General features: G+C 37.6%; 1 protein-coding gene and 1 long non-coding RNA gene across 2 annotated transcripts in view; one reads left to right on the forward strand and one right to left on the reverse strand.

The window, feature by feature from the left end:
- Positions 1-692: 692 nt before the first annotated feature.
- LOC146472148 (WD repeat-containing protein 37-like) lies at positions 693-16,848 on the reverse strand. The gene is made up of 15 exons (XM_085119865.1): positions 16,478-16,848; positions 14,399-14,524; positions 13,909-13,967; positions 12,444-12,585; positions 11,427-11,498; positions 11,123-11,167; positions 10,426-10,481; positions 9,458-9,515; positions 8,632-8,703; positions 7,942-8,058; positions 7,408-7,549; positions 6,568-6,637; positions 5,640-5,704; positions 3,951-4,065; positions 693-2,054 (listed from the first exon to the last, which is right to left on the reverse strand). Exons 1-15 carry the CDS (start codon positions 16,695-16,697, stop codon positions 1,923-1,925), a joined length of 1,491 nt encoding a protein of 496 aa, XP_084975991.1. The 5' UTR covers positions 16,698-16,848; the 3' UTR covers positions 693-1,922.
- Positions 4,073-17,051, forward strand: part of LOC146472149 (uncharacterized) — a 31,759-nt gene continuing 18,780 nt past the window's right edge. Inside the window, exon 1 of the long non-coding RNA XR_014866650.1 lies at positions 4,073-4,232. This is a non-coding gene — a long non-coding RNA (uncharacterized LOC146472149). The remainder of the gene's footprint in view (positions 4,233-17,051) is intronic.

Here is a 17,051-nt window from a genome sequence, read left to right on the forward strand (position 1 = left end):
TGCATATTGTATCCTACGCGACTGCAATGGCAATTACAAACTTGTTACTGTATTAATCTTATTGTAAAATTTGCTATCTTTCTTTTTTGATCACCCGAAAAGAAGTTTTCAGATGCTAGCTGAGCAGTTCGCAGGACGAGTGAGTAAATGAACAGAAGCTCAGAGCCGAGAGCATCCGAGCGGTGCACGGAAGCGCGTCTCCAACTCGATTCCCGTCGGTTACTCAGCCGAGCGTTTTCGTAGGATTTCTTGCGCTTTTTTAATGCGAGAGATTTGGGGGCGGCAGCAAAACATGGAAAGAAAAGGGAGTTTGGCAACAGGACAAGGAGCCTCGTTTGCATTGTCCTATCTCTTCCTGTTCGTGATTTCTTTGTGGTCAAATATTTCTCAGGCCATTCCTTGTCCCGTGCTTATAACATGCTGAACATCTTTCTTCTTTCAAAAAGCTTAAAATTTACGATGTTTGTTTACCACCACACAGACCCTTTTTGACATGCAACGATTTTTGTTTTCTGTAACACTCCTACAAGTTCATGCTACAGCTTGCAAGTGCAACCTCGTTCCCAGGCCCTCTCTTTCCTGTCTCTAAAAGCGAGAGAGAATCAGGTTGTAAGTATATCGCACTCAGCTGTAGACTGAGAATTTATTTACACCACACCAGTACGAGTCATACGCAATGACTTAAAACCATGTCGTTACTTTATCTGTTTTAATTTCAAACAACTGCTGTTTCGTGCTCTTGTGATGGAAGTTAAACAGTAATATTCCATAATATTAAAAACATACCACTATCACCACGCCCACTTTACGCGAGCACGACCTCTCTTGTAACTGTTGTTAATTAATAAATTATACTATATACATAAAACTGCTTTTTACTTCATTAATTTACTTTACATTTGCTTCGACAAAGCCGGCAATACTCCAACAACCTTTATCCACATTTCAGCCCACAACAGCGGTTTTACATAACCGCGAAACAAAATCCAACAGTCATTGATTTGTTGTGATAAGCATAGTCTTTATAGTTTCATATTACTGGTACCCAGGCCCCAGCATATAAGAGCTTGTGTCAAGCTTGTATATTTCTGTCCGCTTTCACTTTTGCACTGATAAATTTGTGGAACACTTATCTACGCCTCAGTTAAAATCTGAAATACAACAGTCATTTTGTTGCAGTCAAAAGAAAACGCCGAAAGAAAGCAATGACATTAATATCTGACAGTGCTAAATTGTCTCTGTCTATTTTACGGGTTATGTAAAATCACCTTAAATTTCATTCCAAACCTTTTTGGACACAGTTCCTTTCAAACCGCTTTCACTGGTGAATGAACACCATTTTTGTTTGCAAAGTTTAGTTATCTTGCCTTCTTTTGGAGTTAAGATTTTAGAAATTTAATAGGTTGCCCTTTGAAAGTGAGGAATGGGGTTGAAAAAAATAACAACAACATTACGTACTTTGATGGAAACAAGAACAAGACCTGTTCTTCTACAAAATATTATTTAAATTAATAATGCTTTAGAAATACACAGGCAAGTATAAACTACCCATATAATGTTCCGACGTTTCGGCGACGTCATGACGCCATTCTCAAGGAATGAATAATACAAGCGAGTTCAACAGAGTGAGATCTTAGATCTTTAATACTCTGTTGAACTCGCTTGTATTATTCATTCCTTGAGAATGGCGTCATGACGTCGCCGAAACGTCGGAACATTACATCGTTAGTTTTTACTTGCCTGTGTAAAATATTATTTGACCAAAAAATTCAAAAATTCAGTAACTGAACTTTGAAGCACTGATTTGGGTAATCAGACAACACTTCATGCTAGTTGTCACTGCGACAAAGTATTGAGCGACAATCCAAATGAAGGCCTCAAAGGAAACACGAGAATTACGAATCTTTCTTCTTTTGCAGCAACTATTTGTCTTTCTCTTCTCTGACGAGCCATCCAAGCACTCTTCTGTCAAATCCACATGAAAACAAATTACAGCAAGCCTTGGCGCTTGTCTCCTCTCCCCAAGCGGTCGCACAAACCATGCGTTGATGGCCCTGAAAATGTAAAACAGAACCACTTCAGCTGTGTTTTACCACGAAGGTGGTACGGTTGTAACTAGAATGGCTTGACAAGGTTGGACACCTTATGATGTTTACACAACAGAAATCGTATGATTTTTCCACAACAGAAATCTTATTTCAAACGGTAAAAGAAGTTTAAAAAATCTAATTAGTGTATGCCTGGAACGCGCGTCATTTGCTTCATACCTCCATCTACCATTTTCAAACTCAAGATAAAGGAGGCCTTTCATATTCAAAGAGAACAACCTTCCTTGAATCAACAATTACACCATGTAAATCTAAAATTATCCGTATAATTCTCACATTGTCACGTTTCGTGTTCATTTTGTTGTCACCGTTTATCATAATTAGCATTCTTGTCTACTCATTATAAATTCAACGTCCAATGCTTTGTACATTAACCCAACTGAAGATGACAGAAGTCTCTGTCGAAACATGTTTTGTAAACTTAAAGGTTTTGTCGTTTTTTTTAAACTTTTGACCTCCTATCTACATCCACTAGACCAATGAGGGCTAGCTGACGAAAAATGGTAATTTTAAACTTATTTCAGAGAGTTTTCCACAACAACAAATGACAGCTAACCGTTTTTAAATCAGTGCTTAGGCCTAAATAGTGTAGATCAGTGCTAACTCCCCAAACGGATGTTCTTTGCCTAAATTGAGCTCTATTCTCTCAGTTCTCCGCCTAACAGATAGTCTATGTGAGGGCTATTACGATTGAGGATACTACATTGTGTAAAGATCTTAAGGTGTCCAGCCTTGTATCCATTCTAGGAACAACCGTTTTTCAACAGTGTCGAACAACGAAAACCAAAGTACAGACTACAGACTATCCAATCCCAACAGACGTAAACACGATGAATTAATCGGGGCCAATTTAATAAAACGTTTACACTTGTACATGTAGCTAGCTATCTGACCCTTGTAATTACACGCGTATACAAACTTAGAAGGTCTATCACAATAACTCGTAAATGAATCCGGGCTCACGGACAATTTTACCAATTATAGGTATTGTGGATATTTTTCTGCGTCTCGTTTTCGTCCGTGGTCACCTGTTTTTGGTTTTGTTTTGTTTTGTTTTGTTTTTTTTGCGAAAAAGTTTGGTTTCATTTTCATACAAGTCACTCTTGGTGTTCCGAGCAGTGAAAATGTTTTCCAGGCGTTAAAAGAGGGCGAGGATAGTTTTATACATAGCTAATGCCGTTTGTTTCTTTTATCCATCAGTTAAAGCAGTCAACAAGAGCTGGAATCGGCAAAGCTTTCGTTGTTAGTTGATTAAAAATGCATTGAACAGTTGAGAGAGAAGTCCTTTGGGTTACAGTAAAAACCCGCATGTAAGAACCTACATTTCTTGAAGTCTGGCAAAATAGGTTCTTGTATTTTGGGGAAGTTATTGGAAATTTAGGGTAAATAAGTTCTTTATTAGGTTCTTAATTTCTACATAGTTAATCATTAACTATGATTTCTATAAAAGAGATATAGTTGTCGATTAACAGAAAAAATAAATAAACCTGCTTGGGTAAGCTTTGTAATTACAGTATTTTCTATTAGTACAGTATTTTCTATTTTCTATTACAGTATTTTTCTTTCTGGTATTTTCTTGTAATATAAATTTGCAATCTCAAAGTCAAACTCATTGGTTAAAATGTTTGTCATAATTAAACTGTTGCCCGCATATAAGAACCTGCTTGATCTTGCTTTGCTAAACAGGATTTTATATTTTTGGCTATTAAATTGACAAATTTCTGCCAGCAGGTTCTTAAACCACTAGGTTCTTACACGCGGGTTTTTACTGTATCACAATGTTCAAAACTGGAAATATCTTTCGCAGTTACAAACCGAACGAAACGGGCTCTATACACGTACCTGACCGTTTCTGCGAGGCAGGCGAGTGAGTCTGACCCCACTAATGTCAAACAAGCGAATGTGTCGATTGTCATGGGGAAGCGCGATTAGATTATTCACAGGAGAAACAGAGAGTCTGGAAAGAGAAAGGAACAAGGTAAAATTCTTAAACGAAACCTCCACTGTTGAAATAAGTTAACGTTAAATTGTTGAAACTACAATCTTATTTTACATTTTGTTGGAAAACATCGCTTTTAAATTACCCGGGCGCCGCCATGTTGGATTTCATGACGTAATACGGTTGTTCAATTGTTTTTCGCTCACTGACAACAGCAGCAACCGTATGACGTCATAAAATCCAAAATGGCGGCGCGCGGGAAACTTAAAAGCGAAAAATAGACGACAATCATATCTAATTTTTAGAACACTTGAATTATATTTCTTCTTTTCAAACTTGAATTTAGAATTTAGACAATTCCAACAATTAAACGTTAAAAGTTTTTTGTCAGAGTGGAGGTCCCCTTAATGGGGAGGCATGTCTGGCGCAAAACTTTTGAATGCTTGCCCATCCATGCCCTTTCACTCAGTCCCAGAGACCCACACACATTGCACTTACACTGCAAGTTAATTCTCTGATCAGTGATTTGTGTCCTTACTGCGAGCAGCAAAACATTCATTTGTACCCTTAATTCACATTCACATTGTCGCAATTACCACCATAATCACCCGCGACTTGCTTCCGTCTGGCATCGTAGTGGGTTCGATTCCCGCCGAGGTCGGAGAATGTCTTCTTTCTACCATTTCCTTACTAGGGCTAACGCTCAGAAGAAGCGACATTCAAATTTAGACGTTTCTTGTGGCTAGTTTAGACAAGAGCGTCCCATGAAATAAATACCTCTCACTAACCGCGTTCGAGGTCCGTACTGTAAGTTACGGACCGAGTTTTTTCCCGTTGATTTATGGCCCGCGCACGAAACGCGCGGGCCATAAATCAATGGGAAAAAACGAGGATCCATAACTTACAGTACGGACCGAGAAAACGAGGTTAGTAAGATATTTATTCGCGCGTGAAAGGAAACTTGCGGGCCGTACAGTGAAATACGAGCCGAAAAATTGACCAATCATACCGTGCGTACTAACTGAGAGATGTAATAAATTTGCTTCGGAATCACGCTACCACAAAAACTAAGATTCTGAAACTCGAGTCTAATCCGAAATTTGAACAAATTTCTTCGGTACTTTTCTAAGAAAACACTCGTGTTCTTTCTTAATTGTTTACAATTTGATGGTTGATTAACAAGTTAGAATCCCTGACCCAACTCATTCAAAAACATTTGGTAAGTGCTAATTCCTCGGTGGAGATATAAAGGTAAATATCTGACTGTGATATTGTAAGCAAAAATAACCGAATTTACTATAAAAACACGAGTGTTTTACTGGAAAATACACCACTCGTAAAATTTATACGAAACTACATCCGGGACCCGAATGGCATATTTTCTTTCTAGTGAGGATATTGATGACGTCATTCCCGTTTTTTACAGTTGTTTGTGCAAGCAGTCGGTGAAAAATTTGTCAATATAGAAAACAGAAAATTACACGGTGGTTTGATTATATGAATCTTATTTTCCCGTGTTAAAACAATATTTTACCACTCGAAAATAAAAGTCATATCTTCGCGCCGCCGTGTAATATCATTTATTTATTTACCTGTTGACAGAGGAATCTGTATTGATTGTTGTTAAAGGAGAGCGCATGTTCTTTAAGTCCCACACCTATAAATGCAAAACAGACTACATTGAGGTCTACAGAGCTTTTACATTTTCCACTTTGAGTGCCTTGTGATCAAGGACACTTTCTATTTGGCCACAATTTTCGGTTCAACCGGTTGAATTTATGAAAATGGTTATGTGCGGATCAAATTAATGGCAAGTTTCTGTGACAAATGGACTTCAATTTTACTTCAATTTTTCCGTTCCAACCCGTTGAAACGGTAATGACCGTTTCACTTGCACAAAATTTCCACTTACATTTTTGTCTTCTTGCGCCAACACATTAGATTGTTGATCTATCAATGGGATTGCAAATTTGAAACTAAAAACCAAGGTTCTTCACCCTGAAGGAAACAAGCCTTTCCCATCCACCGTACGGAAAAAGATGGCGGATGTACATTTTCCCACAATACCTTGCGAAACTATCACAGCCAATTGGCACATAACTCGGCCTACGGCCTCGCCGGCTAAGTATCGAGCGATATTCCGCGCGATTTCACAGGGTAATTACAGTATTGAAGGGACTATGTCAGATGGGGCACATGCACAGTTGAGTCCGGTTGAGACGAATTTGCATACAACACGTCGCGGGATTTTTGCTTTTCCACCATTGCAAAAGCTTTCAAAAATATAACAACAAACAACTTCTGTAATTACTAATAAAAGAACGTTTGTGAATGAAACATTCAGCTAACTTTCCGAAGACGAACGCGATTCAAACAGACGAGAAAAGCTTCCTGAACTCTCCGACGGTATTTGAAAAAGTTGCGCCAACGATTTCAAAGTGCTTCTCATTAACGCGCGCATGCGCCTGGGGTGACATGGTCCCTTTACATATCTGCATAAAGAAATGCGATGCACAGTACCTTGACAGTTCTATCGTCACTTCCACTCACAACAATGTCTTTCGTTGTGAAAGCAGTTGAACGTACAGTGCTGTTAACAAACAAACAAACAAACAAACAAAAGAATTAGAATGCTTGTGGGGTATGATCAGCTGACTGGACTGGCCGGGCATCAACTGGTTGTAGAAAATGGCAAACACACTTGAACAGAGCAATAAATTCAATTAACGAAACTGGTCAAAACTAATGTAGTCGAACAGGACCCACCAAACCACAAAATAGATGGTGGTCTCTGCCTGCACCATCTTTCCTCAACCTCAAAAGATGGTGTTGTTATTACATAGCCACCCCTCTATCAAGCAGTAAAAAATGACAAGGGGATTCAAGCATCACTTTTCTTGTTTATCTAACAATGCTGACTCTTGCTAGCTGAAAATCTCTGTGTCAAGTCAAACTTTAAAGCCAATAAATTTTTTTTCGGTAATGTTAATGAGAAAGGTGGTGTCTTCGATAACACCCCTACCCCAGACAAGGTGAGTCCTCTTTGAAAAAAACTTGTTATCACCAGTTCACTAAATGTTGAAAGGTAATCTACAGTGTATATTTACTTCAGTTTTTGTTTACTATGCTCTGTGATTGGTTCAAAAAATTCAGACCACTTTCTCAACCAATCATGGACCCGACTAAAATAAACTGTGATTTTTCTCTCAGGCATCTTCCCGCAGCTTTGAAATCTGATTGGTTCATTGCGCTGTTTGCATCCGTTGTGATTGGCTAGAGTGATTACTCTGGTTTTAGTTTTTACAACACGTGATTTGAAAAACACTCTATCACGTTAAAAGCAACATAGACATGTCTTACTCGGAATGTCCCTGGAACACGTTGACAGAGTGAATTGATGGAGTTCTGAAATCCCAAAGCCGGAAAGTTGTGTCGGTAGAGGAGGTGACAATAAGCTGCTGGGTGGGGTGGGTACAGGTGTGTGTCAGTTCCTGGTCATGACCTGGAATAAAAACTATAAGTTACGACCATGTACCTTCGGAGCTTTTGTTCAAAAGCGGGGGAGAATCAGACATTTGACATAAAAACATACTAAAAAGATAAAATAGGCTAAAAAGGCTAAAACGAAATGGCCACAAAAACTTTCATTTGAATGGTCACACTTTAGAATTTCATCCACAGACTCAAAATTTACAACCACCTTGTACAGCATAATAAACAACACCACAGGAAAGTACTGCTCAGTAGCTTTCATATGAATGGTCACACTTTGGGAATTGATCAACAGATTAACAAGTTTGTAAAGTATTTTTAAAATGGCTCAGGAGGTGACTCTTTGAAGGTTAGGGTTAAGGTTGTATGGAATAAAATTTTGGCTCATTGTAGAGCTGTTACCAGTTAACTGATGGACTTGTTCAGCTGTTTCCACATCCCATAGCTTTGCTGTTCTGTCCCAAGATGCCGTGACAACCTGCTTCCCAGACGTGAACCAATCAGCGGCAATTACAGCACCTTAAAGGAAAAATAGAGTTAATTTACTAAATGATGGAACAAATGAGAGAGAAATGTCAGTACATCTAGTATGGGAGGCAGCTCATGACAACCAACTTTACGGAATATCAATTGAAGGGCTGGGAGGATAACTGACCTATGGGCGTTTCAGATCACGCTTTGTTGGTTTAGCTCAGATTCACCAGAGTTTTTGCACACGGCCTTGAATTCCCTCAGGAAATGTTACTCCAATGGTTTAACCACTGTTTTGCACTCCATTAGCAATAAAAACCTGTGATCTTGGGCAAGATTTTCATTTTTGTCACAAAATGAAGTGCAAAGCAGTGGATAAAACATTGGAGAAGTGTGAATCCGGTGAAATATCTGAGCTAAAACAGCAAAAAGCTATCTGGAATGCAACATTGGTTGGTTATGCACTGATCCCTTCAACCGAAGTAATAGCCATGCTATATCTTATTTTTAAGTTGTTTTTTTACTTTAGCCAAAATTTGCCTCATTTTTTTGTGCCCTTAGAAATGGGCTGGGTATTCTACAATCGCTCCACCTAAATTGTAATATTTAGCTTATAGTTACCTTCATGTCCCTTTAGTTCACATATTGGCAACTTAAGGAGGGAACAAGCTGTGCCATCAGAATTATCAGCACCTTGTAAGATACAAAAATCTGTTTTAACATTGAGGAACCACTATTTACATGTAAAAACGTCACTAACAGTTAACAAGGACTAAGGCAATTACAAGTAATTGAACTGATCAACTTATGGCATCAAATTGCAGATAGTTAAGTTAAGACTCTTCTCAGTCCCCTATTTTTCCCTTTTCCCTGTGATTCTCAAGGTAGTATGCTTTGATTGACCTACTTCAAGCATCTTGGTTTGTAATGGTGACTGCAACCTGGGGAAAGCACCCAAACTACTGAGGGGGGCAGGAGTAACTACTATATACAACCTTACCAGGGGGCCCCTTGGTAGTTTAGTACTCTCCCCAGGTTGCACTCACCATCACAAACCAAGATGGCAGCAGTTCAATCAAAGCATATGATCTCGACAATCAAACGGAAAAAATCGGGGATTGTGAACAATCTACATAAAGTTGTACTAAGGGGCTGAAATTAGGATGACCAAGGAGATCCCCTCAAGAGACAGAATGCAGGCTTCATCCTTGGACCTCTGGATAACATGTCCTCTCACACCGAGGCCACCAAGGACATTTTTTACACGTCAAGTTTGGTGAACCTAAATTTAGCCAGCACTGGGCTGGCTTGCCTCATTTAAGACTGGAATGAAACTCATCCTGGCAAACTTAACCAGCCCAACTCATGTAATCAGACACACTAGTTTCTCTATCTTCAGCCACTTGCATCAAACCCTTTATTTGACTATAACAGTTCAGACCTTCACCTTCAAGCTCCTCATCTGTTATGTTATCAGCTTCATCCGCTGAACCTGGGTGGGAGCGCTGTGAGAAAGGAAAAAATAGAAAATTATACACAACAACATAGCTCTCAGGGTTTGAGCTGGTATCTGTAATAGCGAGGTGTCTGCAAGGTGAGAGTTGACTGTAATTGCAAATTGTTTGTTTTAGTTTGAAAAATGCAGTCTATTAGGAGCTACTGCCAACAGAAAATGCTTATAAATGACACATTTAACTCAATGATATGAAAGAGATATGTTGGTTCTCTTTGCTATTATCAACATTAATTTACTCATAGTTAATCAATTAACATGGCCTTTTCTGGACTGTCTTGCCTCTTCAATGAGAAACTCAATGTGTATTCTGTATTATTTTTAATAATTAAAAGTAATACAAGTAATTATTAGTAAATACACTGTAGATGTTATAAATTATATGAAAATATTTTAATAGTTAATTTGCTAACATCCTTTTAATACTCGATGATAATAATTATCATCTTGTACTTGTAGGATGTGAGCAAATTAACAGACAGGGGGGGTCTATATCATGATGAGCTATTCTGCTTTCTGTAAATACACTGTAGATAATATAAATTATATGAAAATATTTCAATAGTTCATTTTTTAATAGTTCATTTGCTTACATCCTATAAGTACTTGATGATGACAGAATGTGATCAAGCAAATTAACAAACAGGGGACATCTATACCTTTACGAGCTATTCTGCTTTCTGTAGACTCCTCCTCACATTTTGTATTGTCATTTAATCTCAGTATTAATAAAGTGTATTCTGTGTAAATAATTACCTAACGTGACGGACAAAATAAAGTTCAAACTGACTGGAGGTCGATTTATTTAGAACTGGCCCTAGCCAGTATCAAAGTTACCTAACTTGCTCAAGATTTGTTGTACTACTTCAGAGCTAATCAAATGTGTTTAAAACTTGTTTAACCTGTTCAGGACTTGACACAACAGCCCTCCATATGTGGCAAGTTCCATCTCCTGAGCCTGGAAAGGAAAACAAAGCATTTAACAGGATGCCATTTTCTCTAAGTTTACCTGAAGGTACATTTGTTAAATAGTAATTAACCCTTTCCTGGGCCAGACCTTAAATCATACCTTGGTCAATATTTGATCAATAATAATTTTATTGTAGTGAAATTTTGTCAGCAAACTAGTCTTTGAAAGACTCGCTGGTATCTATGATGTGGTTTACCACCCCTAAAATTTTTAATTTAATGCACTTACGGACCCTGACATATCGCAGGTGGTTTTATGCATTATTTAAAGCTGCAAATTAAGCCAGAGCTTGGGGGTAGACCTATGGCATGTGCTAATCAGTGAGGCTTTGTAGGTTTTAATTTTGATGTTTTAAGGACGGTGCCTACTAAATACAGAAGTATTTTTGCATGGTTTATGACTATGAAGGCAAAGCAGATTTTAGCAAGGGGTCTTGGAATCCAAAAAGAAAATTGGGGGTAACCACACATTTTTCAGAGACAATTAAGCAACAACAATAATAACTAAAAAGAAAAACAGTAAAATACAAAGCATGACATTTTTATTTCCACATTGAAGCTTTATTATCTCTGAAAAATGCATGGTTACCCCCAATTTTCTTTTTGGATACCAAAAGCACAGTGCTTTACCTGTACAAACTATAGCATCAGTTGGATGAAATCTTATGGAGTTAACTGCAAATTGGAAAAAAAAAAAAAAAGAGTTAGAAGAATAAATTAAATTGAAGAAAGTATCATATTATTATACACTGTAACTAAAGGCAAATGAAATGTTTTGACAATCTTCCACATTTGTTGCAAAATAAATGTCTACATTATTAATATCTTATTGTCGGCAGCATGGTTGACAGTTAAAGAAAATTAAAGTTAATGTAATAACATCTGAATTTGCCTTAATGAATAATAAATAAAATACAAACGTCATGTAGCTGACCTGATCCATTGTGACCCAAGTATTTCAAAAGGCACTGGCCAGTTTCCACATCCCAAAGTCTGGCTGAACGATCTGCAAATTAAGAGAGTTAATTTCACCCAGCAAATTTGAACATGTACAGATTGAGTGAGAGCTATGATGTTCCCATGGTACCAAGAAAGTTGGGGGTTTTACAACTCTTGAATACATAGATTTGCTTTACTTGTACTACTGTACTCTGCAATTATTTCAATCATTCTTTCAACTTGTCCCCTATTGCCACACCATCCAGTAACAGAACAGGTGGGAACGGCATTAGCGTTGACACAAAGAATGAAAAATTCACCGTTATGTACTCATGTTCTCCACAAAACCTTGAATTTGGTCATTCCGCGTTGCTGTTTGGCCGAGGAAGGCGAAAAAATGGACAAAAATTTATAATACACATAAAGGCCTTTGTTTTACTCATTAAAGGGAACCTCCACTCTCACAACAAACTGACGGTTAAGTGTTGGAAATAGTGTCTAAATTCTAAATATTTGTCTAAAACGTAGAAATGACATTCAAGTGTGTTAAAAATTAGATATGATTATTTATCAACTTTTGCTTTTAAATTTCCTGGGGGCAGCCATTTTGAATTTGATGACGTGTAATGGTTGCCGCTATTGTTATTCAGCAGAAGTTCTTTTGTGTAAAACAATTGAGCAACCTTATTACGTCATGAAATCCAAGATGGCGGCACGCGGGAAATTTAAAAGCGAAAATAGCCGAAAATCAAATTATGTTTTTTCCGACACTGAAATATTATTTCCATGATTTGCAATGAAATTTCAAAGAAAATTGTATTTTCAATAATGTAACGTTAACATGTTTCGAGAGTGGAGGTTTCCTTTAAATCCTATTGTTTTGTGATGTTCTCATTGCCGTCACCAGAGTAGCTTCTTAAACTCCATAGTGTAAAAGGAAAGCTCCTCCACTACATCAAGGTAATAGTGTGTGGGGTACAATATTCTATACCAGGATTTCCCTGGACCCTACCAGCTGACGCTGTTCCTATTATGGTGGGCGTGTGTCTGGCACAGGATACCTCCCATACGCCATCTCTATGTCCAGCATAACTTCTTGTCCTGTGACACTCGATGCTGCTTGCTTGGTTTGGAGTCTTGAAACTTGAGACAATCTGGAATGCGTCAAGAAATAAACAGTTTAGTGTTGTTCATGGTGGTTTAAGACAAAATTATTATTATATTACTTGTTAAGTACTGTAAATATTGTATGTCTCAAAATGTTAAAATAAAATAAAGAGATCAACTTTGTTTTAAGAATAAGGGTGACCCTCAACAGTCTCAGACTGTTGCATTATTACATGTGCAGTTCAGAAAATATCCATACTTCCCCCATGGAAGGTTTTTGGTATTGCATGCTCCCTTCCCCAGTTTAGCTTCATACTTTGCTTCTAAAATTTTGGCTTTTAGACCCCCTCCCCCTAGGAATTTCCATTGACCTTCAATGGGGTGTGTATGGATTTTTCCTGGAACTACACATTGACAGTTAACCTGTTGAGCTCAGATTCTGGATCGAATTGGCATTTGCATGGAAATGTTGGTTTTTAAAGGGAGGGGAAAACCAGAACCAACAACAAACTCAACCCACATGATGCTCAGTCCAGGAAATAAACCTGAAAGGAACACCTTTCTGTGAGGAAGAGGTCTTGTCAACTCATACATGTGTGACTCATGTATCTGCTGAAATTGCATCTTATAATGGACTCTTAAAGTTGTAGTGCAACTTGGAGAAAGGGTAAGAGTAAGTGTTGTGTGAGTCGGCTCTTGTGTTTTTCTTTATCAGTTTTAAAGAATTGAAACTTGTAATCAGCATGTTGCGATTCATGTATGAATGTAACCACATGTTGCGGAAGGGGTCTAATCGAATCTTAAGAGTTGTTTGAGTCAGCTCTCGTGTTTTCCTTTAACAGTTTTAAAGAATTGAAAGTTGTAAATTATCAGCATGTTGTGATATTCATTCCCTCTTCAAATTTTAAAGAACGACATGTATATGCATGCATCATTTGCTTGTTGTTTTTTTTTTTTTGTTTCGCCTGCATATATATTTGCACTCCCTGCTTTGGCTCACATTTTTCTTTATAAAAAAGCAAAACTGTAATCGTCGTGTTGCAAATTATTTTCATTCTCACATCATGCTTAAAGAACAAGGTATAAATACATGTATCATTTTCTTCATTGTGTTCTTTTGCGTGTTTATTTGTGTTCCCTGCTTTGGTGCACATGCATTTCATTAACAGTCATACAATGCTAGTCATACAATGAGTCATATGAACTGCATGAGTTGAATCTTCACTTTCACGACATGGACAAGTAGTGAGCATTGGACACAAGTGTCAAGCTATGTTCGTTTGAAAATGATTTTAAGCTGAAGACTCCAAAGAAAGGTACAAACATGCAGTTACAATCTTAAATCACATGTGAAGTTTGCTGGTAATTACCTTACTAGTAGAAGCTTTGTATGTTGTTTTTATCTTCTGAGACATCAACTGGCTTGCAGCTACAATTTATAACAGTATTAGTTGGGGGTACGGTGATCATAAATTATTTTAATTTATGTTATCTTACAGAAATAAAAAAGCTAGGAAAAATTATTGAAATGAATCTACATTTACTTTGGCCAAAAGAGATAGGACTTCATTAATCACCTTTCCAAACAAGCTGGAACATTAGAGCTTAGGGAAACACTTTTCAAATGTGATAATAACATCAGGCGGCACGACTGCATACATGTACAGTTTACAAAGCATCATGGTCGTGGAGACTATACCAGAAATACAGACATAGAGGAAGTGCTTACCACTGTAAGCTCACAATCATTACATGAGGGAGCTCCTTTTGCTACGAAATTTTTTCTTCAGTCTACTATTTTTGCAAGTCTCCTACTCTGCATTAATCTGAAATTTGAGATTATAATATACTGACACTTACACTGTTTTTTGGCATATCCAAGCCTTGTAGGACCCCCCTCTGCTGATAGTTCACCATCTGTCAGCTTTTCTCCTCCACTTAGCACAAGATCCAACTTTTCATTCAAAGCCTCAACTCTCTCTTGTACTATAAAAATAACAAATAAGATGGTGACAGTCTGGAATACATACCATATACAAAAGAGTAACAGTAGACAACAGACTCATAATAAATTATTGTAAGTGTGTCCATTAAGAAATCTAATAAGCGCTTGTTTTTTTTTTTTTGTCCTACTTAAGAGAGCTGATGCTAGTCGCAAGGACATCGTTAATTTCTGCTGTACGGTTATAAGACCTGTATTAGAATACTGCTCACCGATTTTCCACCATAGCTTACCCGAGTATCTCAGTGAGGACCTTGACCACATTCAAAAGAGTGTACTGTCTATAATATCACCTGAACAATCATACAGTCAATGTTTAGATAGCTTTGGACTCAGTACCTTATGTGATAAGCGCAACGACCATTGCGCTAAGCTATTCAATAGTATCTACTCTGGCCAACACAGCCTAGCGCACCTGCTCCCTCAGAAACATAGAGGTTGGTATAACATAAGAAACAAGGGAACATATGAAATGCCACAATTTTACACAGAATGCTTCAAACAATCTTTCATTCCAGCCATGTGTGGCTGAGCCAATAGCAACTTATGTAAATAGCAATCAGTCTTATACTTATTTTTATTGATTTTTTAGATTCTTCCTTTCTCCCAATTTTAAACATTTTTCCATGATCTCTTATTTACTTTTTTTCTTAACTATGAATATGTTTGTAGATAGTTGATGATACTGAATTATTAAATATTCTTAATATTTATGTAAATAATTATACAATTCAGCCTTTTGGCTGCCATATGATTATCCATAATAAAGTATCTATCCATCTAATTCAAAATACAGTTTAAACTTCCACTTGAAAGCGAGGTCTAGAGGAAAAAACACCAGAAATTTATGACAGTTAAAATTATACAATTTCGTTTGGTTGTGCCATCAGATCTTGTTGTCAGCTAGTTTACGAAGTAAAATAACCCCTTTTTTAGGAACTGTTAATAACAAGCTTGTTTGAAGAGGACCCACCTTGTCTGGGGTAGGAGGGTTATAGAAGACACCACCTATCTCGTGAACATTAACAACAAAATTTGGCTTTAAAGTTTGAGTTGACACAGACATTTTCAGCTAGCAAGAGTCAACCCTACTAGATAAACAAGAAAAAGTAAGGTTTGAATCTCATTGTCATTTTTTACTGCTGGATAGAATGCAATGAAGAGGCCACCTTTTGAGGTTGAGGAAGGGGGGTGTAGGCAGAGACCACCGTCTATTTTGTGGTTTGGTGGGTTCTGTCTAGCTTGCGACAATTAGAATGAGCATAGGTAACATGGTAAGCTGTTATGCTGACAAAATTACATAGTTTTACCCATGTTGTCCCTAACCTATGTAAAATAACAAAATCTCACTAAGCTGTTGACAGTTATAATGAAAAAATTACATACTTTTACCCGGGTTGTCCCTAACCTATATATATATGTAAAATAACAAAATCTCACTAAGCTTAATTTTTGGCAGAATCTCCAGATTTTTCTTGGGGATTGGTAGGTCCTTGTTTTCCAACATAATGCAAATAATACGCCCCCAAAGTTTAAAATTTCAATATATGTAAGTTAAAATGAAGCTTAAGACAGTATCAACTTCCGAGTAATGTAAAAATATTTGACTCTATGACGACTTCCCCGATGCCAACATTAAGACTTATTGACATTTCATGCAATACACAGCTTGTCGTAATTTTAATAAAGTTAAACAATGACTCGATTGCAGTCGAGCGTGAAAAAAATATTAACCTTAAGCTTGAGAACAACAGCCAAAAGAAGCGTATTTTCTGTTTCGATGTTAAAAACTTAACTGCAAACTCACGACGTTTTAAGCAAAACTCGCTCCGATATTGTAGGGCTGGAAATACAGCCACGTTGCTGGAGAATTCTATAAAAACATTTGCCAGCAGCTGAATTAATGAAAGGAATATGCCAAAACTTGGCTTACTTACGAGCAAGGTTTTCAGCGTGTACACACTCAAATTCTCTTTCTATCTGAGCGAAAAGCGACCAAAGTCTTGAACGGAGTTCTGGCGGCAGAGAGCTTTCGCGATCCTGATCAAAACCTTCATGACGTAGCCTTTCCGATCCCATTCTGTTTGGTGAGCGAGTTCGCCGTATGGACAGCCGCTTGGGCTTAATCTTGATGCTGCCTGCTTGTTGCTTGCTCATCTCTAGGGAACAGATTGAAAAAAGTACAAAACTAATGTATTCCTGCAAGCAATAATTGCTTATTCAAAGAAAAGAAACAGGCAAAATGTTTCATGAAGTTAACCGCTGACATACGCTCACAGCAAGGACGCTTCGCGCTTTGTGGGACACAACTTTCCTCCTATTATATCGGAAAACTCACCTGCAAATCTAGCTTTATTCCGATCCCGTTTCGCTTGGTAATTAAGTCATTTCCCTTTCTGTGGACGCCAAAAATTAATCTCGTGCCCACTTGTTTTGTCTTTCAGCAAAAACATCTGGTAAAATCGGTCACGTTCTCCAATTTGATTGGTCAATGAAAATGGCCCGATCAAG

Source organism: Pavona decussata, unplaced genomic scaffold (assembly GCF_977016875.1).
Source record: "Pavona decussata unplaced genomic scaffold, jaPavDecu1.1 SCAFFOLD_101, whole genome shotgun sequence".
Lineage (NCBI taxonomy): Eukaryota > Metazoa > Cnidaria > Anthozoa > Scleractinia > Agariciidae > Pavona > Pavona decussata.